Below are 24,660 nucleotides of genomic sequence, written 5' to 3'. Positions count from 1 at the left end.
AGAGTCCTCTGTATTAGTAAATCACTCTTCTAATTTCTTTCTTTTTTTTTTTTTGAATCACCAACTTAATTCGAGCTAAAGGTCTGAGGTTATGTGAAGGATTTGGGTTTGTTATATGTTAGGCATGTTAATTTTGCAAAACTAGTTCCTGCCTACTCAGGGACTAATTGTCCAGTTTTCAACTGAACAACCCAGTAATTGTCTCGCTCTTTTGTCAACTCCCCAGCAGTATGTTTCCTGCAAAATGGCTTTAAAGGTCATGAGCAGGGCATGTCACTTAATGGGAGCAACATATCAGCAACTCACCCAATTCCACTGACTAAATGATTTGGTTTACTTAAATGATAAACATGAGTTATTACGAAAAATCTTGCTCTTTAAAGCAGTTAATCATCAAGTACTTAAGGGCAATTTGTGCCTAAATTTAAGGATTTTTTTTTTTAAAGAGTTGCACAAGATTCCAAGTGTAATCACTTTCCTGGGGAGATGAGACTAATGTAGATGGAATAGAAAATAAAACAAACTATGATAACTGCTCATTACCCCATGCATAAAACAAATCCATTGCACCGTGAAAAGATGTGGTCACAGTTACTGGGGCAGACTTGAAAGTAGAACTTGAGCTCTCCTTGGAAAAATTACCTGCCATCACTGAAAACTGGCATCCTATTTCCTAAGCCCCCAGCCGTGGGCCGCAAAGCCAGGAGGCTGCGGCTGCCTGGTTTCCCACCCCCGCCCCACCCGCCCCACAGCTGCTCTCTGAAGAAGCCAAAGGGCTGCCTGACCCACCCACCCCCAAGCCCTGGCTCAGCACAGGGAGCCACGCCCCCACAGCTCCCCCCTTTGGAGGCCTCCGAGAGCTCTCCAGACCCCTCGAGTGCCCAAGGAAGCACGAAGGAGTGCTGGGACAAGCGACAAGCGTAAGGCCGTAAGGCCGGGGTGTGCGGGGTGTGAGAATGGGGACGCGTTTTGGGGGGTGGAGGGTGAGGTGGGGATGGAACGAGAGTGCTCCAGCTGCCGTGGATCGAACGGGGGGATTGGGGAAGCCCCTGTAGAGTCAGCATTTGTTTTCTGAATTTTATTTAATGAAACTATAATGCTTTGTTCATAGAACAGAACCTCTTCCAACTTTTTATGATGAACATTTTCAAGCATCCATCTTTAAAAAAGAATTTTACAATGAATACCTGTTTTATCACTGCCTATCTTTTTTTTTAAAGATTGAGAAACTTCATTGCAGAAAAAAAGTAGAAACTTCCAAAAGATTAAACAAATAAAATAAAACCACTGCCAAAGCAAAAAGCCAAGTCAAACACTGGAAGCAAATAGTTACCATTAAAAATTTTATATATATATATATATATATATATATATATATGTATTTATAATTTGTATATATGTAATTTATATATATATATGCCAAACAATTACTATTTAGTGTGTTAAAAATAGTGCCAACAAACAAAGCAATTGAAAAATGAACAAATTCAAGAGAAGGGAATTCACTGCTTGGTGCAAGTTTGATTGAGAACAACCCGACAGCACCAATGATGATTCAAATGCACATAAGGTTTGACTGAGTTAATCCTATTTCTAGGTTTGTTGTATAGAGAAACACTGTAAACATCACCAAGGGCTGCCAAGTATGTTAATTGCAGCACTGGTCAGAGTGCGGAAAAACAATGGAAACATCCTCCTGTCTATTGATAAGAGGCTGGTTAAAAAAATGCCCCATTAACTACACCATCTATCTTTATATCTATTATCTTTATTTACCTATTCATCTATATTTATACATCCATCCTCTATCCGTCAATCCATCTCATTTTTGAATGCATTTCAAAGTAAATTATAGACAACAGTATATTTCCCACTCAAAGCTTCAGTATGTGTATCATTAAATAGAGTTCAGTATTTGTTTTACTGTTTTATTCTTTTGAAGCAAAATTTACATAGAGTGAAATGCACAAATATTAAGGGCATCTATTATATATAATATAAAAATGTATTGTATATAATAATACATAGAATGCATAAACATGTACACCTGGGTAACCCAAATCTGTTATCAAGATATAGAACCTCACCAGTGCCTCCAAAAGTTCCATTATACCTATTTTCAGTCAATTTCCATCCCCACCTCTCCAAATGTTCCGATTTTTTCTACCACAAATTATCTTGCCTGTTCTAGAATTTAATAAATGAGAGAATTGAAACATGTTCACAAAAAGATTCATACACAAGTGTTCTTGTCAGCTTTATTCATAATAAGCAAGAATGAAACAGTATAGGAGAAAATGTCAAGATAAGGGAAGGGCTGGAACTAAAGGCTCTTGGTTCAACAAAGCCCTGACCAAGTTGGAAAAAATCAGGAGAAAAAAGAAACCATCTATGGTTCATTCATGCAAAAGGATGCTACATAGCACTAAAAGGAATGTATTCCTGATGCAACCAATAAAATGTTTCGAGTCTCAAAAGCGTTGTGCTGAATGAAAGAAGCTTTATGCAAAAGAATTAAAAAATAATTTGTAATCGCTCTCCTTTTTCCTTCTCTAGAGACCATTTCCTAGAACTAGCCTTATGTCCATATAACCTTATTCACCTGCAGTGATATGCTCAGAGGTGAAGAAATGATGGCTGCTCCATGGTGTAAGACAGATCTTAATTCAGTGTATGCTAAGTTCTTGAGAAATGCCAGGCGTGAGTATCAATACTGGCTCTGGCTTGCGTCAGCTTCCTGGGCTGAGAGTCCTCCAGGTCTGTTTGAAGCTGCCCTCCCCAGAGCTAAGCTGCTTTTTCTTTCTCTCTCTTTTGAGAGTTCCATCTTTAGAGCCCTACTCTGAGCTGATAATCACCTGCCTTATGGCTTGTCTTTATGTTCTTCTATTTTGCAGAAAAAGGAGCGGGAACACATCCTAAACAAATCAACCAATGCTTACACCGCTGGAAAGATGACCCACGCCCCAAATATCCCAAAGGAACAGCCCCCAGCAGGGACCTCAAATTCATCCTCAGTCTCAGTCAAACCTTCCGAAGAGAAGACTTCTGAAAGCAAAAAGACATACAACAGCATCAGCAAGATTGACAAAATGTCCCGAATTGTATTCCCGGTCCTGTTTGGCACCTTCAACTTAGTTTACTGGGCAACATATTTGAATAGGGAGCCGGTGATTAAAGGAGCCGCTGCTCCCAAGTAAGCTGTTGGACTCCGCATTGCCAAGAGAGCCATATTTCCAGCAAACTGGTACCAGGACAGGCTGAGCTCCAAGGGACTTTTCCCATTTGGGCAATATCTTTCAGGAAAATTTTGCATGTTTAATAATACGTACAAATAATATTGCCTTGATTGTTTCTATATATAACCTCAGATGTTTCAAAGATGTCACACGGATAAATAGAGCAAACAACTTTCTAGAAAAACAGGAGAAAAATGACTCTGACACTCAGATGCTCAGCATCTTCCATGGATAGTTTACAAACAAGATAAGTATATTTTTAACTGTTCCAAGTGTTATCTAACAATGTTTTTTATACTTCAGATGTCATTTCATACAAATTTTCCCAGCAGATCAATATTTTAGGAAATGCTCAATGATTATTATCTGACCAAATATTACAGGAAGCAGAGATCGCAAAGAGCACATTTTTCATTAAAAAAAAAATACTGTGGGCATTTATGTACAAAATTAATTGCCTTTAATAATTCTTACTGTTCTGAAATTAGAAAAGCACTGCATGATCTTACATTAAGAAATAGAATAGCAAATAATTATGCAGACAAATTTAAGAACAGAAATATATGGTAGCTTAGATTAAAATATTTACCCAAGAAAATTTTGACAATTTGACTCCCATAATTAGTTTTTGTGGGAAAAAAGTATTCCCCTCCCCCACTGAGTAAACAATGACCAAGAAGAAAAGGAGACTTACAAAGAATAGTTTCATGACAATCCTGGCATTTAGCCAATGCACTCACTGCATCTGAAACTTGACCCAGTCTCGCTGCAGCCGTGTGTCGTGCTTCAGTGGTGAGAAATTGTAATTGAGTTATTTTCCAATTTGTTTCCTTGTACTATTTCATGATTGATTTATTGCTCTGTTAGCTTTTGTATATGAATCTTAAATGTTCATTAAATAATTAAAAAATGAACTAATCTTGTGGGCAAATGCCTTTTTTTTTTAGTTTTCATATTTTATTAGACTTATTTCCTAAAAATGATGTAAAAGAGGGGCCCCATCATGAAATTGCTTGGGAAAATTACGTCATTGGAGCCTCAACTCTGTTTCCAATCTAATTTGGAAAGAACGCTTATTGAAAACTGTAGGGTAAATAGGGAAGCCTGATATTTCCACCATCACAAAGGTTTCAAGAGTACAGTGAGTGCCCTTGGACTTCTACTTTCTATAGTCTTACTCGAGGGTACTCCCAGGTGTGGGCATTTTTTGGTGACGTGACCATTGAGTCCAAGCCCCTTTAGCTTCCTTCTGCCATCTGTAAACTCAAACCATTTACCCACTGTTTGAGGAAGTCTCGTGGAAAGATAAGATGGAAGAGCTCATGCTTGGAACTACAGATCCAGTAAAGGGGGCTGTGGCTTTTAGTGACCAACAGCAAATACCAGGTCTATCGACATAGACTCATGATGCTCAGTTCTTAAAAATGCAAAAACCTGACCACACTGCTTGTGTCTGACAGTCACAGATGTGGGGCACGAATGCTGAAGCAGGCATCGGGAGAAGCGCAGCAAAGTCTCTTTCAGCTCAAATAATCCTGTAAATGCCCTTAGCATCGATTCCCCTAGGGCTCCGAATAATTGCCCTGAAGCGTTTGCTTGGGCTACAAGCACAGTGACCATGTTTTATCAGAGTTGTAGGAAAGATTCACAGAAAGTCTTAAGTTCTTCAAAAGGTCACTCCATTACCTCCTTCTGTGACTGCTTCCAAGATCTCACAAAGGAAAAAAGGAAAAGGTCCACGAGATGGGCGCTCTTAAATGTCAGTTAACACAGGCTGCATTTCACATAAGTATTTGCAGAATAGGTCACACAATACGAAGTGACTATAGTTGGAGCATAATTTGTGTACTTCCTGTTTCACCATAGCATAAAACCCTTCTATTAGGAAAAGCAAGCCCAGCTTGGTATGTTTCTGAATCAATTCACTCTTTTAATTGCATTTCTCTTAATTTAGCTTTTCTCTTAATTTAGTCCCTATAATTTAGCTTTGCATTTTAATTTACAGAACGATGTAAGTTATGCCTAAATGGATACATGTAAAAACACCCACTTGGAAAATCTCAATCCTAACAGAAAGTATGTTCCATGTTGCAAGACTGTTCTTGACAAATTCAAGTCTTTTGTTCAGAAAACCCAATGACCTCTGCTGGGTGAATTCTAGTTTGAAATTAGGCCTACTGCATTTACACACTGCTGAATCTTAAATATGTGAAAGTGATCATATTAGTTTTCCACTATCTGATTTTGTATTGTACATTATCAGCATTTGTTATTTTTAATGAGGACATAAAGAATCACCTTGGGAAAATAATAACAAGGCAAGACATAATATTTGAAAGTGATTATAAATTAAAGTGTCCTACTTTTAGAACCAGGATATTTAAATGTATTTGTCTTTGACATCACCACAAATATAAAAACAGGATCTTTTAGTAAGTTAGCAATCAATATTATCTTATATACTTTCTCAGGAGCCCATGGGTCTAACTAGGGCAAACCTTAGCTAAAGTTAGCCTGAGTGTACATGTTTATACACACTAACTGGGATTAGATATTTCTAGAATAACTATCAAGGTTAAAATAGTACAGCAAACATCCTCCATTGAAGATTGTCATGTTGATAACTTAGAAAAAGTGCTCTGCATCTCTCATGGCAAAATTTATGGGAAATAGGTAAGGTAAATAAGAAATTTCAATTTTACAAATAAGGATATTGAAACTAAAAGAGGTTAGTCCACTGTCTCAAAGTCATTTAGCAAGTTAGAAGAAAATGAAGGACTAGATTCCAGTTCCCATGGTTTCTAACCCTGGATTCACGATGGCCTCCAGATGGCAGTGTATTTAAAACAAATAGAACCTACAATGGAAAATCCTACTTCAAGCCCCAGTTGAATGGTTATTTATTAAGAAAGCCCAGAAAAAATTTTTGCAGTGGAAACATGATCTTTAAATCCATCCCATCTAATATAAAAATGTGCTTCTGTGATCCTAGGAGTCCATCTTGATAGAATGGGCTGTCAGAGTAGCCAATCCCCTCCCCATCAAAAGAGAGAAAGAGAGGAGGAAGAAGGGAATGGAAAGAGAAAAAGGAATGAGGGTAGAAGAGAGAAAGAGGAAGAGAAAGATGGAGAGAGACGTGAGAAAGAAGAGCAAATTGATCAGAGTCAAGTACCCTGAGAAGATTGCTCCCCAACCACTCATGTGGACTGCTACAGTTCCCGCCAACTTCCGCATGGGCTGGGGTGGGGGTGGGGAGAGCTCCCAGGGAAATTCAGTCTTCAGTCAACATGAACCCGCATTGTAGAAACTAGTTTCAAATCAAAGTAATTTTTTTTTTTAATTTAAAATAGTATTTTAAATATTTAAAAATTAAACTTAATGTCTTTTTACAATACTAGCACATCTGGGACAACCAATGCAATGCACAAACATGGTGAATATTTCAATATGAATTACACTGATCTTTGCAATTACTTGCTAGGTTCCCATGAAGTAAGGTAATGCTTCTAGACATATGCAAAGAAGGTTCATTTCATCAAGGATTCCCATGAGTATCTGTTTGGGTACACTCTCATTCTCAGCAGACTTTCTCAGCCCCACACTCAAATGCTCTGCATCCTATTTCTAACAAGCATGGGTGCTTTATGGAAATTTGTGTTTCAATAATATTTATGCCTCAAAATTTCACTCCTATAAAAGTCTGAAGAAATGGGTTGCCTTAACTTTTCTGAGTTCAAACTGAAAGACAAAAGCCAAGAATTGATATTTTGTAACGTAAGACCCCAGACATTTAAATGAGCCCTAAATGATGCAACACACTCTTTGAGTCTAGTTTATTCTACATCCCCCGTAGTGCTCACCAGTGTCTCTCACACGACCAGCCTTATTCCACGCCCGTGGCAGGGGCTCAATGAATGTGAAGTAGCTCAAGGAATGAATGCCTGAAGGTGGGTGGGCTGGGTTTGATGGAAAACTTTTAGGTAGAGTGCAAATGGGCAGCTGTGCCCTGTCCAGAGAAAATGTTTTCTTAAGAGTTTATAAAACAAAAATTTGAGGTTTTTACAAATACAGCCACGTTTGGTCTAACAACATTGGAAACACATTTCCACATAACAATTTTCTGGGGCTAACAGGCTGACCTCTTTGGTAGATCAATCAAGTAATTTATCATGCAAGAGTGAGACTTCCAATATGGTGGAGTCGGACCTCAGTAAATCCTCTCCCTCAGAACACTATGAAAATACTGGCAAAATTATCAACAAAAACCATTTCAGAATGCTGAAGCTTTAACCCAAAGCATATGACAAATTGAAAACATCTAATCAAGAAAAGCAACTGAACCTTAGTAAGAACAGTGAGGTCTATGGCATTTTAACTTGGGGTTACTGTGATTCTCCCTCCAACCCCTTGGCATGAAAGCCAACAGACTTGCTGCCACCAAAGGGGATGATGTGATGTGGAACTCCACAAAAAGCTCTATCCCCAGATGAATTTCACCATTTGACCTGCTTTGTAGCTCCATGGAAAAGCCCTATATCCAGGGCATTGTTGTTGATAGCAATCAGTAGGGGTTGGGAGGTTACCATTTAATCTTACTAAGGCTCTGGTACTTTTAGACAAGAGAGAGACCAGCCAAAAATTTTCAGAAATCTTGAAAATGGGATGTCCAGGGCGTTATGAAACTCTCTGCATGTCCCAGGGATCTGGAAGGCTATGTGCATGTGAATGGTTGTGTGAACGTTCAGTAGGGACCAGGGAGAGCCCTAATTCCCTACTCATCTCTGGCTAACCTGGAGATCCTGTGCAACCTACACACAAATTCCCTCAACAAAGTGAAAACCTTATGGCATGTAGTTCTCTTCACATTATTTGTGCTTGAGGTGCCTTGAACATCATGCATTTGTGGGTTAATACTTTTCACCCAAGTATTTCATTAAAATGGTTATTTAATCAAAATAGCCATTGTTTTTCCAAATATTTTTCTCATTTTCCTTTTGAGAACCCCAATTCTAATATTAGATTACTCAATATTGCCCCACATTTCACTGATGATCTGCTCATTCTTTAAATGTTTTTCTCTCCGTGTTTCATTTTGAATAGTTTCAACTGCAATGTCTACACATTTTCTTCTGCAGAGTCAAATCTACTGTTAACCCTATCTGGTGCCTTTTTAACCTCAGATATTGTGTATTTTCCACCCCTAGCTTTTAACATCTCTGACATGTCCTTTTAACATGCTCCTACTTTCCTCTATCTTCTGTAATATATGATCTACAATTATAACTGTCTTAATGTCCATATCTGTTAATTCTATCAACTCTGTCATTTCTGATTTTGTTTCTATGGAGTAATTTTTTTCCTCCTTAACATGGTTCATGCTTTCATGCTTCATTGCATGTCTGGAAATTTTTTATTGAAGGTCATACATTATGAATTTTACCAGGTTGAATGCGAGATACATTTGAATTTGTGCAAATATTATCGAGCTTTGTTTGGACCACAGTGTACAATTAGTAAGTAATTATGATGGCTTTCAGTTCATGGTATCTCACATTTCTATGTATTCCCAGGCTTTCAGTATTCAATATTTTCCCATATTCATCTAATTTAGTATGTCTTGTGCTAGTTCGTTGAAAGATATAATAATTAAAAATTATAGAGTAAGTTAGCATAATTAAACAATAGAAGAAGGTATCAATACATGGTAGAGGAAAAAGTGACTATCAAAAATGATCATAAATATATGAAAAAACTATAGAAACTAAAGAATGAAAATGATTCACATTAGAAATTCTCAATGTATAAGTTAAAAAGCAGACTATAAAGTTTTAGAGAAAGAATAAGTAAACTACAGATATAATGTTATAAAATAACCAGAATAGAGCATTGAGATCTAAAGAGAAAAAAGGATAAGAAAGATTCAGACCATAAAGAACTGAATAGGAAAGATAAAGATATGTGTCTAATCTGTATTTTAGTCATTTTTTTTCATTTTAATAAGAATGTTCTTTTAATTTATGCAAAACATAATTTTTTCAAGATTCTTCACTCATTTGTCAAGAAATTTTTCACTGTATTCACTTAACAAGAACATTATTAACCTATACTTACTACCTGTCAAACTTGAAGTGTTTAACTTAGAGACAAACAAAAAAGTTCTTGGGGCACCAAAGGAAAAGAGAAAAAGGCTAAAAAAGACTAGCAGAGATACTTTAGAAATTGTTAAAAGGGGATGGTTTGGGGGGTGGGGATTAGATTCCTGTGCACCATCAGATTTTTCTTATGGTTCAGACAGTTTTACAAAATCATTTTTAAAAGGCCACAAGATTAGAACTTAGACATTAGAGGAATTTGCATTTTTGGATATTCAGCAGGTTACCAAAGTTCCTAGATTGACAAATAAATGAGAAAAGGGGGAAGAGATAATGTGGAAATGGGAGACAGAGAAGAAGCAAAAAAAGGGAGGCAGGAAGAGTGAAGCACAGAGGAGGGAAGGTGTGCTTAGAGGAAATGATATTTGGGACTTGTCAAGAATTAAAGAATGAAAGCCTAAGTCACAAATCTGGGAGATGGACTATAAGAAGAGTAAGGATGGAAGTTTACACTTTCCAGGTGGTGAAGATAAATCCTAAAGACATAAATCCTACGAAGTGCACCCAAGACTAAGCCATTTCTCTGTTTAGTAAGAATAATAGATAGTCACTCATAATTTTCTATCATTTATTTACACCAAATGTTTATTTTTAGATTTAGTTTATCCTCTGATACTAGAAAAATGGACAACACTCTTCTCCTAGATGATCATAATAAAATTTCAAAGCCCAAAGGCCAAAATTAAATAAATAAATCTTAAAAGCAGTTGGGTTCATCTTGCTCAGTTTTATATTTAAGTCCAATATAAGAAGACTCTGAAAGGTAGAAAGAATAGCAGAGATCATCTAGAGACCTGGGAACCTGATGTTTTTAGGTTTTCTCTGTCTTATATATCCCAGTCTTGGAGCTGATGTTTTTAGGTTTTCTCTGTCTTATATATCCCAGTGTTGGAGCTGAAGAAGCCAGCAACCTAGAAAGCTAGCCAATGGATATAGGTAAAAAACAGAAACAAAAACAAAAGTCTCAACAAAACATGCACTCTGCAGCCAAAAGACCAGTAAAGGAGAGGGGCACATAACAGAACAGAAATTTTTTATACAATAACTGCTGAACACTCACCAAATGCCACAGAAAAAACTATGGCCCTGCCCACTCACACACACATATACTCCTCCAGTATCAATGGAGGCAAGTAGGGAACCTAGAAATAATGGGGATATTCTTCTACCCAAACTTCCCTGCCAGAGTGGTATCATACAATGCCAGCTAAGATGGAAGGTTTAAAGAACATCCAGAGTCTCCTAAAAGATAAACACCAACACAAAGATAACAGAGATGGTAGAGTTATCTGACCAAAATTTTTAAGCCACCATCATAAAATACTCCAATGAACAATCAAAAAGTGTACTTAGATCAAATGAAAAAATAAAATGCCTCAAAAAAGCAATATAAAGTATCAGCAAAGAAACAGAAGAGATAAAAACAAAAAACACAAAGAAAAAATAGAAGAGATAAAGAAAAGCCAAATGTAAATTTTAGAACTGAAAATTAAAATAGCCAAAATAAAAAGTTCCATAGATTGTCTCACAATGGTATGGAGGGAATAAAAGAAAGAGTGAGTGGCTTGAAGATAACACAATAGAAATGATCCAATCTGAAAAACAGAGAAAATAGACTGAAAATAAAATGAAAAGAACCTTTGGGATATAATAGATTATTAAATATAGGCTTACAGGAAATCAGGGGGTGGAGGAAGGATGTGAGCCGACGTCTGCAGGAGTGGAATCTATGATGAGCTGGTGGTAAGTATGAGCACAAAGAAGGGATAAAATGGGGACAAGGGGTTGCCTTTGGGTGGGGCTTTGCGGATTTGAGGGGGGCTGGGGATGGGGGGAGGGGTAATATTGCCCAAAAAAATTGGGGGGAGGGAGGGGCAACATACGAACATAGGAGAGTGTCAGGTGTTGGTTGAGAGTAAAATGCTGAGAAAATCCTATCAAAATATAATTAAGAGGTTTACCTGTTTAGGATGCTCAGAGGGGACGGTCTGATGCGGGACAGACTCCTGGGGAATGGCTGAAGGCTCATTTTGCCAGGGTGGGTTGTACCATTGGGTAAAGACCCAAGAAGTGAGAGTTGGGGTGGACCCACATCCTGGGGAGGACTAATGTCATCAAATAGAGAGAACTGTATCTCTTGAGAAAAGGGTGGCTCCCAGGGCATTAGGGCAGTTGAGAAAGTCCGGCCCTGAACACTGTTGCAAGTATCTCTGGACGTGGCCCTCGGGAAATGGAGATTGGCTGTCACTGTGGGCCCCAAGAGGAGGGGAAAATGGATGTTGAATGGATGGAACCAAGGTAAATCTGGGGGCAAGAAAGGAGTTTCGCGAGAGTACATGAGGATGAATATAAAACATGTAATATTACACCAAAAACATATAGGGGACGACAGACTAATAATGTAAGCCATAATGTAAAACATAGGATAACTAAAAAATTTAGAAAACTGTATATCCTAAAGTATGGACCACACTGTAAGCACAGATGTCACCTTGTTTGAAAGCTATTGTTTCGGAGTCTGTACATCAGTTTCAGGAAATATGATATGAATAAGTTAAAAGATTATCGCTGTGGAAGGGAAAAGGTTTTACGGTGGATCTGTGGGAGTACTGTATATTGTATATATGAATTACTGTGATCTAAGACTCTTGTGAAGAGAAGCTCAATAATTAGAAAAAAAGAAAAGAAAAAGATAGGATGTAGAAATTTTTCCAAATCAATATGTACTCTAGATCTAACCTTTAAACTCATCGCTATATTTCATTTTACTAGTAAGGGAAACTGACATTATATTGGGATTCACTTTACAGGAAGTTTTGGATCACAGAGTGGTTCAACAATGGCGGCAGAGGAATACTGATATGGGATGTTATTGACAGGCTATATATGGTTGACAGGGAGTTATACAGGGCATATGTCCAGGGTAAATGGTAATGTTTAGATATACTCATAGTGGAAACAATTAAAAACAACAGCTGGGGGGGTACTGGGTTCCTGGCCAGGGGGGGCTCTGTCGTGGTCCCTAGGGGAGCAGCGGCAGTCCCCCAGGTGCAACGGTAAGAACCAGGAAGGAATGAGGGTCCAACAGTGGGCTCCTGATACTAATGGCTATGCTTGTGAGCCTATACACCTGCAATAAGAATAAGGCCTAGAGTAGCATTGTGCCTGGGAGTTTCCTCCTGACAGCCTTCATGTTACTCAAATGTGGCTACTCTCGAAGCCAAACTCAGCATATAGATGCAGTGCATTCCCCCCAGCGTGGGACATGACACCCGGGGATGAGCCTCCCTGGCACCGAGGGATCACTACCACATACCAGCTGAAGATGCAACTAGAAAATGACCTTGAATTAAAGGTTCAATGCGGATCAGCAGAATATCCCTGTCTACATATAATAACATGACTTCAAAATGCTGTTTGACCTAATGTAAGGGGGAAATGGAAAGGAGAAATGAGTTTATATGGCTACGAGTCTCTAAAAAAGAGTCTGGAGGTTGTCAGAAGGATTGCCCTTATGCACAACTGAGCAGAGTCTAAGAGACAGATAAAGTAGATACAACCACAGGTATTGGTTCTTTTGAGGGATAAAGAGACCCACGAGTTCTGTGGTCATGGCAGATGGGGTTCACTGCCATATCAGATGGCCCTTCTTTGGAGCTGGTGTTTCTGCATGATGGAACTGGACTCAGATGGGATCTCTTTTCACAAGACTTTCATGCTACTTTACTGGAATTGTAGTTGGTGCTAGGGTTTAAGATATATTCAGGGGATTTGAATCTTTGGACTGATAACATGATAGCCAGGCCCTGAGCCTCAACAGACTTCAGCTCCTACACTCTGATTTATTGGACTTACTCCACTCAGCTAACATGGAGTTAAAGAAGGTCAGCCACCACACCATGGAGCCTAGAGTGCCTACAACTGAAAGCAGGAGGATTGCATCCAGTATCCATGTGGAATCTAAGCCCCCACTTGACATAGATGTGCAATGGATACAACCAATCCAATGTCCACAGAGAAAATGTGGCATTGGTGTGGTAAGGGTGGCCATGGTGGCTGCTGGGTACGGGGCATGGGAGGAAGAGATGAGATGGGGAGGCATTTTCGGGATGTGGAGTTGTCCTGGATGGTGCTTCACGGACAACTACAGGACATTGTAGATCCCCCCAGGGACCACTGGATGGAACATGGGAGAGTGTGGGCTATGATGTGGACCATTGACTATGGGGTGCAGCGATGCTCAGAGATGTACTTACCAGGTGCAATGGATGTGTCATGATGATGGAAGAGAGTGTTGCTGTGGGGGGAGTGGGGTTGGGGGCGGTGGGGTTGAATGGGACCTCATATTTTTTTAATGTAATATTAAAAAATAAATACATAAATAAATATAACTAGCATTCCATAAACATTAAAAGCAGTGAGTGAAAAATGACACCTTATTTATAGGGGGAAAATGATTCAAATGAAAGTATATTTCTCATCAGAAATCATGGAAACCAGAAGTAAGTATCATAAACTTTTTTAAGAGCTGAAAAAAAGAAGAATTATCAACCAAGAGGCCTGTAGACAGTGAAAATATCCTTCAGGAAGGAAGGAAGAATCAAGACATTCTAAGATAAGAAAACAGAGAGAAAAAAAAAACATGTTGCCAGTTGATCAACCCTAAAAGACTGTCTAAAGAAATTTCTCTGTGAAAGAAGAGTATAAAAGAAGAACTCTTGGAACATGAGGAAGGTATAAAGAAGGGATATAAAAACATGGGTAAATATAGTAGTTTCCTTCTCTTGAGTTTTCTAATTTAAGTTTGAGGGTTGAAGCAAAAATTATAACATTCACTAATGTGGTTCGAAATGTCTTTAGAGGAAATATTTGAAATAATTATAACTAAGGGTGACATGTGACAGTTTAATACTGTTGATGAATTACAAAAAGAAATACTGATTATGTTTGTAAACTGGTCTGTTCCTCTGGGCATATTAGATTATATTTGATTCAGACTTTTCACTTTTACATGATTAAATAATGATCAAGGCTTTGATTGGACCACATCAGTAGGATGTTGAGTCTCCACCCCCTTGGTGGGTGGGGACTTACAGAGAAACTGTACCACAGAGAATGGAGGTTGGAGTTTTAATGCTGGAGCCCCAGTATGTGAGGAAAGAGAAAATGTTCCGTTAGACATAGTAGAGGCCCCAGGAAAAGAGATGATCCATTCATCTGGTAGTTTACAGCTGACCTCATGGAGAGAACAGAGCAGCTGAGTCTGGAGAGGAACAAGCCCTGGGAGAGATATAAGACTTATCCCAGCCCACAGTTGATATTGGAAGAAGGTGGGACCACAGAGCCTTAAGAGGAAGAGGGAGGCTGAACCCTTGCAGATATCGGCAGCCAATTTGTTCCAATATGTGGCAATAGACATTATGATTTATGGCCTGGTAATTGTAAGCTTCTACCATAAATAAATACACTTTTATAAAAGCCAACAGATTTCTGGTATTTTGCATTATAACCCCTTTGGCTGTCTAATATAGTTACATATAGTCCTTTATGTAAAGGAAGAAAAGCTTTCTGTTATTTACTCACATTGATTAAGCAATGACACCAGCATACTGTAATAAGTTAGGTATATAAAAAGTAAAACCTAGAACAAGTAAAAAATCTATACAAAGAGATACAGTCCAAAACTATGTATACATCACAATGGAATTCTGATAAATGTTCAAGTAATCCACATGAAGGCAGTAAAACAAGGAATGAAAAAGAGAGAAAAAATGGGAAAAAATGGCATATAAACAGTTTCATTAAATATAAATGATACAAATACAGCAAGTAAAAGACTGAGCTTGGCATCATAGATTATAAAATATTTATAACTCAACTATATGCTTTCTACAAGAAACTCATTTCAAGTATAAAGTTGAAAATAAAAAGATGGAAAAATATATATCCTTCAAACATTTGCAAAAGGAAAAGTGACTCTATTGATATCAGATAATGTAAATTGACAGAACTGAGAAATCAACCTAAAAAAATAAGAGGAAAATAAATGCCAAAAAAAGCAGAAGCAGGAAATTAATAAATAAATGGTATGTAAATCCAATAGTTCAGAACAAAAACAGTAGAGCAAATGAATGAAAGGATTTTTTTTTTGTAAAGATCAGTAAAAATGACAAACCTCTAGCAAGGCTGACAAAATTATAAAACACAAATTGCCTATATTAGGAATGACACATGAAATATTTAAAAACCTGCAGGCATCAAAAGGATAATAAGAGAACACTATGAACAACTTTAAGCATAAAATTTTATAAGTGAGATGAAATGGACTAATTTCTCAAAAAACACAAACTACCACAACTTATACAATATGAAATAGTTGATTTTAATATCCTTATTATTAAGGAAATTGAATTTGTAGTTAAAAATTACAAAAACAAATGAAATCTCTGAGTCCAGATGATTTCACTGGAGAATTCTGCCATATTTTTAAAGAATTAACACCAATTCTACATGATCTCCTCCAAAAAATAAAAGAACGAAGATCAAGCACTTCCCAAATCATTTTATGAAACTAGTATTACATAAAAACAAAACCAGACAATGACAGTATACAAAAAGAAAACTCTAGAATATTATCACTCATGAATGTAAACAAAAAATATTAGCAGGGAGAATTAATCAATATATAAATGAATTATACACCATGACCAAGTGGGTTTTATTCCAGGGATGTAAGACTGTTTCAATACTTGAAAATCAATCAACCATATTGATTGCTAAAGAATAACAATCATATAATCATATCAATTGATACAGCAAAAGCATCTGACAAACTTCAACAGACATTTCTGTGCTTGTTTTTTTTTTAAAACTAACCCTTATCACCAAAATAGGAATGGAAAGGAATGTCCTCAACATGATAAAAAGTGTCAACATAAAACACAAGGCTAACATTATATTTGCTAGTGAAATTCTGAATGCTTTCCTACTATGTTGGGTAACAAGGAAAGTCTGTCCATTCTCTCCACTCATATTCAACGTAATTCTGGAAGTTGTAGCCAAAGCAATAAGGCAAGAAAGAAAAAAAAAGACACAGATCAGAAAGAAGGAAATAGAATTTATTCCTATTCATAGATGACATGATGGTCTATGTAGAAATAATCTCCCAAAAATAATCTTAGAATTTATGAGTTCAGTAAGGTGAATCAATTCCATTTCTTTAAAATAGTAATAAACATCTGGAAAAAATGAAAAATCCCATACCAGATATAAGAGCTCAAATAAAATGAAATATTTAGGTGCAAATCTAATAAAACATGTATAGTACTTCTATGCTAAAAGGTACAAAGTGCTGATGAAAGAAATTAAAGCAAATCTCTTCATGGACTGGAATAATTTACATTCTAAGTATTGCAATTTTCTTTCAAATTTATATATTGATTTTACCCCATTTCTTTCAAATTTCCAGGAAGTTTTTGCAGATTTGGATAATTATCTGAAATAGATATGAAAAGCCAAATGAATTAGAAGAGCTAACACAATTATGAAAAAAAAAAGAAGTGGGAAGTATCAACCTATCCAATTTCCAAATTGTTGCATAACTACAGTAATCAGTACAATATAGTATTGGTGGAGTGAAAAACACATAGATAAATGAAGCCGATTAGAGATTAGAAAACCCAAAAGTACAGCCACAAAAATATGCCCAACTGATTTTTTTACAAAGGTACATATATGGTTAAATGGAGGAAAGATAACCTTTTAAAAAAATATTGCTGGAATAATTGGCAAAAATATGAACCTTTGTTTAGGTCTCACACCTTATATAAAAATTAACTCAAAATGAATCATGGACTTAAATGTAAAATCTTCAGTTCTGAAAGTTTTAGGAAAAAGAACATAACAAAATTGTTAGGACCTAGAACTAGGCAAAGAATTTGAAGATTTAATAACGAGAAGCATGAACCATAAAAGCAAGAATTGATAAAGAGGACTTCGTCAAAAAGGAAAACCTGTGTTCTCCAAAAGACCCTGTTAATATAATGAAAATACAAGCTACACAATGGGAGGAAATATTTGTAAATCACACACCCCCAAAAGTGAGTAGTACCTATAATATATAAAGAACTCTCACAATTCAAATGTCAACAAATAATCCAATTGGCAAAAATCAAAAAGAGAATTTTCACCAGAGAAGCCCTACATTGATTTTATCAAGTAAACTTAATCAGAAGCCTCTCACTGAATTTAATACAATCAAAGGGTACTACACCCAGAGAAACAGATTAGTTTACAAACATAATTCTTTTTTCAGGGGTGGAGGTGGGGGGTGATTAATAAATAATCTCAAACTGCCACAACAAGTTTTCATTTATTTGACATAAATGCTGAGGAGTACAAACGGTGGGTCAAATTAAAGGCACAGTTTTAGCTTTTTAAGAAATTGTCACTGTTTCTAGCATGGCTGTACCATTTTGTATACTGATCACCATTGCCTGAGAGATCCGTTTTCTGCATTCTTGCCAACATTTGGTATTGTCTCCCTTTTTGTTGTAGCCATTTTGATAGGTGGGTAGAGATAGCTCACTGGGGTTTTAATTTGTAACTTTCCTAATAACTAATGATGTTGAATATGTTTTTATAAGCTTATTTGCTATTTGTACATCTTCTCTGGGCCAACGGGCTTCTGGTACTATGCATTGGCACCCGTTTGGCTGGCTAATACACTTACGTTCACACAAAAACCTGTGCATGAACGTTCATAGATGCTTTATTCATAACAGCCCCAAAATGGGAACCACCCAGATGTTCTTCAACCAGCAAATGGTCAAAGAGACTGTGGTGCATCCATGCCAAGGATACTATTCAGCAATAAAAAGGAATGAACTACTGGTGTTCACAACACCCTGGATGGCTCCCGAGAATTATGCTTAGTGGGGAAAAACGCCATTCTCAATGGTTACATACTATGATGATTCTATTAACCTCACTTTCTTGAAATGCTGAAATTCTTGTGAAGGAGAACAGATTCGTGGTTGGCAGGTACAGGGTACACAGGTTGTCTCTGCATTATGTTTTACAATTGCATGTGAATTTATTACACAATTATCTCAAAGTAAAATTTCTAATTTACAATGATTTTCAAAGTGTAAAAAAAAAAAAGGCAGATAAAGAAAAAGAATGAAAGTTAATTTGAAAGGTTTTTTTCCTCCAAACTAGAAGAGATAGTTTCAGTTTAAGCAAAAATTAACATTCATATTCAAATTCTATACCCAGGACAACTATATTTTAAGAAAAAAGTAAAAGAGGCATTTTATTGGAATAAAATCTGAGATTTTTACTGTCAAATGATCCCCATAAAGAAACTTCTAGTGGGTGTATTTCAGGAAATGGAATACGATCCTTGGAGAAAAGTCTGAGATAAAAAAAAAAAAAAGAATGTGAGCAAAAAAGATTGCATTTGCAAGAATATTGATAAATCTAAGCACAAAATAATAAAAATAATGAATAACCCCATGGAAGAAAATAAAAAGTAAATCATGGACAATAATAGCATATGATAGAACAGAAGAGGGTTCCTGGTGGGTTTAAAATATTGTATGTACTTATATTGTTTTTTATGAAGTATAGATTTTTATTAATATTAACCCTGTCATGCCTGGAGTAAATTTCATCAAAAGAATTTTGGTGAGCATTTAATATATTTAATTGTAGATATGAAATGAAATCAAGGGTGGAGACAAAGCTAGAAGAGTGCGTAAATGTTAAATATGACAAAAATAGACAAAATAAAACAAGAAATGAGAGGAGGAAAGAGAGAGGAAGGGGAAAACAGAACTAGCTTGTTAATTGTTACATAGATAATAAAGAAGAGTTAGAGAAGGACATTCAAAGAATCCAAATGAGACAGTAAAAAGTTAAATAGGATTATGAGCACTAGAACAAAAATACTTAACCTCCTAAATTCCAAAACTGAAGTCCAAAAAGATCATAGAATACACATTACATAGAGAGAGAGAGTTAAGACCTGGTACCACAATAGGTATTATCAATAAATGTTAATGGGCTTTCCTCTCCTATTAAAATGAAAACATTTTCCAAACATACTCAAATGCTCTATGCTGCAAACAGTAAGCATATTCAAAACTCAGTAATCTAAGAAGGCTAAAAGTAAAGGGATCAGTAAAGATAGGCTAGGAAAAAGATAATTTTAAGTAAGCAGGGTATGAAATCCTGATATTGAGCAAAGTAGAATATAGGCATAAAATAATTAAACATGACAAACCTACAATTAAAAACGAAGATATAATAGTTGGATTTCCTAGATCTGCACCAGCAGAAATTAATGAGGTGGATAATATGAAGACAGTAGATCTAATTAATGAATCAAAACCTGGTATTCAAGAAAATGAAACATACAAAATATATAATCTAGAAGAAAGGGGAAACAAGTGCGGAAAACAAGAAATGACCCCCTTTGTATAGAGATAACAAAAAGAAGTCCTAAGAGACTACTTACCACACCTGTCAAGTAAATTTGGAACCAATATGAAATGGACAATTTCTTAGGGAAATAGAATTTACTGAAACTGATCCCATTAGAGACAGAAAGCTGAAGCAGACCATTTTCCAACAAAGAAAGAAAGAAAATTACCAAGAAACTTCTATACACATAATGCAAACACACATACTCATGCACACGAGCACACAAAAGATCCAGATGCTTTCAAGGAGAATGTACCAAAACTTTAGAGACTATATAAATGCCAATAATGCCAAATAAACTGTTCCAAAACACAGAAAATAAGGAGAACTTCCAAATTTATTTTTAGAAATGCAAGAATGGCTTAATAGTAGGAAATTCAGGAATATATTCACCAAATTAATCATCTGCAGAGAAAAATCATGCAATTATTTCCATTAATGCTATAAAGTCTTTGACAAATGTCAGCACCCTTTCTTATTTAAAAAAATATACCTCAAAATAAGCACACATAGTTATTGAAAGGAAACTTTCTCTTTCTTCTCCTCTTTCTACTATCTGTCTCCAATTAAGAGACAAAAGAGACCTTCCTATGATTTGGAATAAGACAAGGATGTCTGCTTTCTCCTCTACTCTTAATCATCATACTGAAGGTATTAGCCAATGCAATTAGACAAAAGAAAACCATTAGAGGCATAAAAAATGGAAACTGAGATAGTAGGATAGCAAAATTGGAAAATTCCCTGAGAACCCAAGATAAAAATTACCTAATAATTACGAGAATTCACAAAGAAAGTAGCATATAAAAATACCAGAAATCTTTATAAGCATGATTAATAAACAATTAGAAAACCTACGGAAGAGAAAATACCACTTACAAGTGAATAACAAAAGTTAAAATACTTGCAAATAAATTTAGCAAGAAATATGAAGAACTACTTAAGACAAATAGAAAGATTGTCCTTCTTGGACAGGCAAAGTCAACATTGTAAAATGACAATTCTCTCTAAGTTATATTTTTCACTTAATAGAAGCCCAATAAAATATCAATGTTTTTTTTTCTGGAATTGTAGAAGTTGTTACTACTGTTAATTTGGAAAATAAATATACAAGAATACATGAAAACCCTGAACAAGAAGATTGAGTTAACATTAACCCAAACACATAATTAAAACTTATTACAAAGCCTCTAAAATGAAAATTGTATTCCTAGCACATGAATAGAAAAACAGATTTTGCAATTTAATAGAAAATGCAAAAACAGATCCAGGTACATATGACAATTTAGTATATGATAATGGGGGTATTCAAAATCATTGGGGTAAAATTTAACTTTTGAATAAGTTGTGTTGGGACATCTGGATAGCTACTTAAAAAGTATTAGAATTAGATCCATACCTCACATCATACACAAGAATAAATTGCCAATGGATCAGAGATCTAAATGCAAAAAAATAAAAGATCAGTACTAGAATAAGTCACAGAAAATTTTTTATAATTGTGTGTAGGCAAAAGAATTCTAACTATGACCCCAAATCCAGATGTAATAAAATATTGATAAATTTGATTACATAAATATTTTTAAATTTCCGTAAGAATACCATAAGCAAAATCAAAAGACAAATGACAAGTAGGGAGAAATTATTTGCAAATGTATTTCAGAAATAGTTTTAATATCCATAATATATAAAAATATAAACTTTTAAAATTTGAGGGCAAAGATCTGAAGAAACCTGATAGAAAAAGATGCAAAAGACATGAAAGGTTAACTCACTAAATAAAAATAAGAGCCCTAAATATTTTAAAATGTTGAATATTACTTAAAATAAAAATGCAAATTAGAACTATGTTGAGATATGTTTCTTAGCTCTTAGTTTAGTAAAATTGAACGTATTTGATAATGCATTCTATTGACAAGACTATGAAGAAACAGGTACCGTATTTCACTGATAACGAAGTGCAAAATAGAGGCAATTTCTCTTTGGAGGGAAATCTGGTCACATCAACTAAACTACATATCCATTGAGCCAGAAATGACCTCTTTTAAGGATTTAGGCAGAACACACATCTGCAGCAGTATGAAAATAAGTGTGCTAGTATGCCAGGGCTGCTGTAGTAATACCTCAGACTGGATGGCTTGACCAGTAGGAATATTGCCTCGCAGTTTTAGAAACTAGAATCCCAAAACCAGAATGTTGGTAGGGCTGTGCATTCTCCTGGTGGCTTGCTACAGACCGTAGCTCAGTCTCTGCTTCCGTGGCATGGCTGTGTCTCTTTCTATGGTTCTCTTAGTGACAGTCCAAATTTCTTATCCTTGTAAGGATTGCAGTCATTATGGTTTAAGGACTGCCTTGACTCAGGGTGGCCTCACCTTAGCTTGAAGGATCTTCAAAGAGCCTATTTACAAGTGAGCTTGAATCCACTATACAAGGGGTTAGGACTTGAACAATTCTTGGTGTTATAGATTCAATCCATAACAGTAAGCATGAGTATTATGTACAGTTTCAAAATATTGGAAACTACCCAATGCCCCAATAAAATAAGTTGTGTTTAAACAGTGTGGTGTTTACACATAACGGAGTTATGCTGTGTAAAACTAATCAGTAAGATCTATATTAACTGATGTAGAATGATTTCTAATACATAGTGTTAAAGAAGTTAAAGAAGGAAAGTGAAAAAGTTTTATGTAGCATAATATATTTTATGGCAGAAAGAAAAATGAGAAAATAATAAGTTATCGGTTTATTTTTGTAAAAATAAAGATTAAAGTAGAAATTAATGGCAGTATTTCCTTCATATAGAACGTGTGTCTGTAGAAGGTATAAGTGGAAGACATGGGATGGAGAAACAACTAGGTATTTCTTTTTTATACAGTTTTGACTTGTAGTATCTTGTTAATATTTTACACATTCAAAAATAACATTAAATCTGCAATGATTGGGAGAAACGCTATGAGTGAATACAGATTAAAACAAATGACCCCAACTCCAATTTAAATTAATTGCATAACCACATGGAAGAAAAAGAAAATAAATTAAATAATTTAAAAGTCACTACTTTCACCATCTTCTTATATTTTTAGCTAAAAGGGGAAAGTAAAAAAGACCTGGAAACTTCTGGAAAGATGACATTGGAGTAGGTGGCAGGGCTCAACTCTTACAAAAACAGTGGAGAAAGTGCAAAAAACTGCCTGAGGGGGCTGCTTTCAGGGTCTGCAGACCAGAAGAGTGCTGTAGCTTGTCCAGGAGGGCTTCCCAAAACAAAACAAAACAAACAAACAAACAAACAACAAGCAAAACAAATGTAAAAACCAACTCAGGGAAGCCGATTTGGCTCAGTGGTTGAGCACCAGCTTCCTACATACACGGTCCCAGGTTCAATACCCAGCCTCTGGTACCTCAAAAAGAAGGAGAAGAAGAAAAATAACAATCATAAATATTTATGCAGCCTGGGTGCCCCCAAATACATGAGACACACATTGGCAAAACTGAAGGGAGAAACAGATGTCTCTACAATAATAGTTGGAGACTTCAACACTCCACTCTCAGCATGACATAGACCATCTCGACAGAGTATCACAAGAAAACAGAGAGCTATTATTTTTCTTGAAAAAATTTCCTTTTTAAGATAAGCGAACTAGATCTAATGGACATTTATAAAACATTATACCACAAAATATCAGGATATACATTCTTCTCAAGAGCTCATAGATCTTTCTGCAGGATAGACAATATGTTGGATTTCAAGTCAGATATCAATACATTTTTAAAAAGTGAAATTACACAAAGCACTTTCTTTGATCATAATGAAGCTGGAAATCAATAACAGACAGAAAAGGGGAAAGTTCACAAATGTTTGGAAATGAAACAGAAGACCCTTAAACAATCAGTGGGAACAAAGAAGAAATAGCAAGAGAAAACAGTAAATATCTCTAGATAAACGAAAATGAGTACACAATATAGTAAAACCTACAGGATACAGTAATGATAGTACTGAGAGGGAAATTTATAGTCCTCAATGCTTACATTTTTAAAAAAATGAAAAAAAAGAGTTAAAATCAAACACCTAACTGCACACCTGGATGAACTAAAATAAGAACAGCAAATCAATCCCAAAGCAAGCAGAAGGAAAGAAATAACAAAAATTAGAGCAGAACACCATATATCCTGCTATAACCCACTGAATGGACTGGGAGAGAGTGTAAACTACAATGTAAACTATAATCCATGCTGTGTAGCAGTGCTCCAAGATGTATTCATCAAATGCAATGAATGTGCCTCACTGATGAAAGAATTTGGTGATGTGGGAGAAGTGTGGGGGGGTGGGTAATGAGGGTATATGGGATCCTCTTATATTGTTTAATGTGATTTATATATCTTTAAAATTTTTTTCAAAAAATCTCTAAAAATAAAAAATGTAATATTTTGTAAAAAATAACAAAATAAAGTACATTAAAGAAATGGAGGGAAATGGACTTGGCCCAGTGGTTAGGGCATCCTTCTACCACATGGGACGTCCACGGTTCAAACCCCGGGCCTCCTTTACCCGTGTGCAGTTGGCCCATGTGCAGTGCTGATGCGCGCAAGGAGTGCCCTGCCACGCAGGGGTGTCCCCCGCGTAGGGGAGCCCCATGCGCAAGGAGTGCGCCCCGTAAGGAGAGCTGCCCAGAGCGAAAGAAAGTGCAGCCTGCCCAGGAATGCCGCTGCCCACACTTCCCATGCCGCCCACGACAACAGAAGTGGACAAAGAAACAAGACGCCGCAAATAGACACAGAGAACAGACAACCTG

The 24,660-nt window shown here is 36.1% G+C and overlaps 1 protein-coding gene across 2 annotated transcripts in view; it reads left to right on the top strand.

Moving 5' to 3' along the window:
- GABRA5 (gamma-aminobutyric acid type A receptor subunit alpha5) overlaps positions 1 to 4,154 on the top strand; it is an 81,965-nt gene extending 77,811 nt beyond the window's left edge. For both annotated transcript variants that reach the window (XM_058294812.1, XM_058294811.2), the window contains exon 11: positions 2,895 to 4,154. In XM_058294812.1, coding sequence (XP_058150795.1) covers positions 2,895 to 3,197 — 303 coding nt within the window. In that variant the 3' untranslated portion in view covers positions 3,198 to 4,154. The remainder of the gene's footprint in view (positions 1 to 2,894) is intronic.
- The last annotated feature ends 20,506 nt before the right edge of the window (positions 4,155 to 24,660 follow it).

The sequence above is a fragment of the Dasypus novemcinctus genome, chromosome 3 (assembly GCF_030445035.2).
Source record: "Dasypus novemcinctus isolate mDasNov1 chromosome 3, mDasNov1.1.hap2, whole genome shotgun sequence".
Lineage (NCBI taxonomy): Eukaryota > Metazoa > Chordata > Mammalia > Cingulata > Dasypodidae > Dasypus > Dasypus novemcinctus.
The sequence above is the reverse complement of the archived record's forward strand: the minus strand, read 5'-3'. Positions and strand labels throughout refer to the sequence as shown.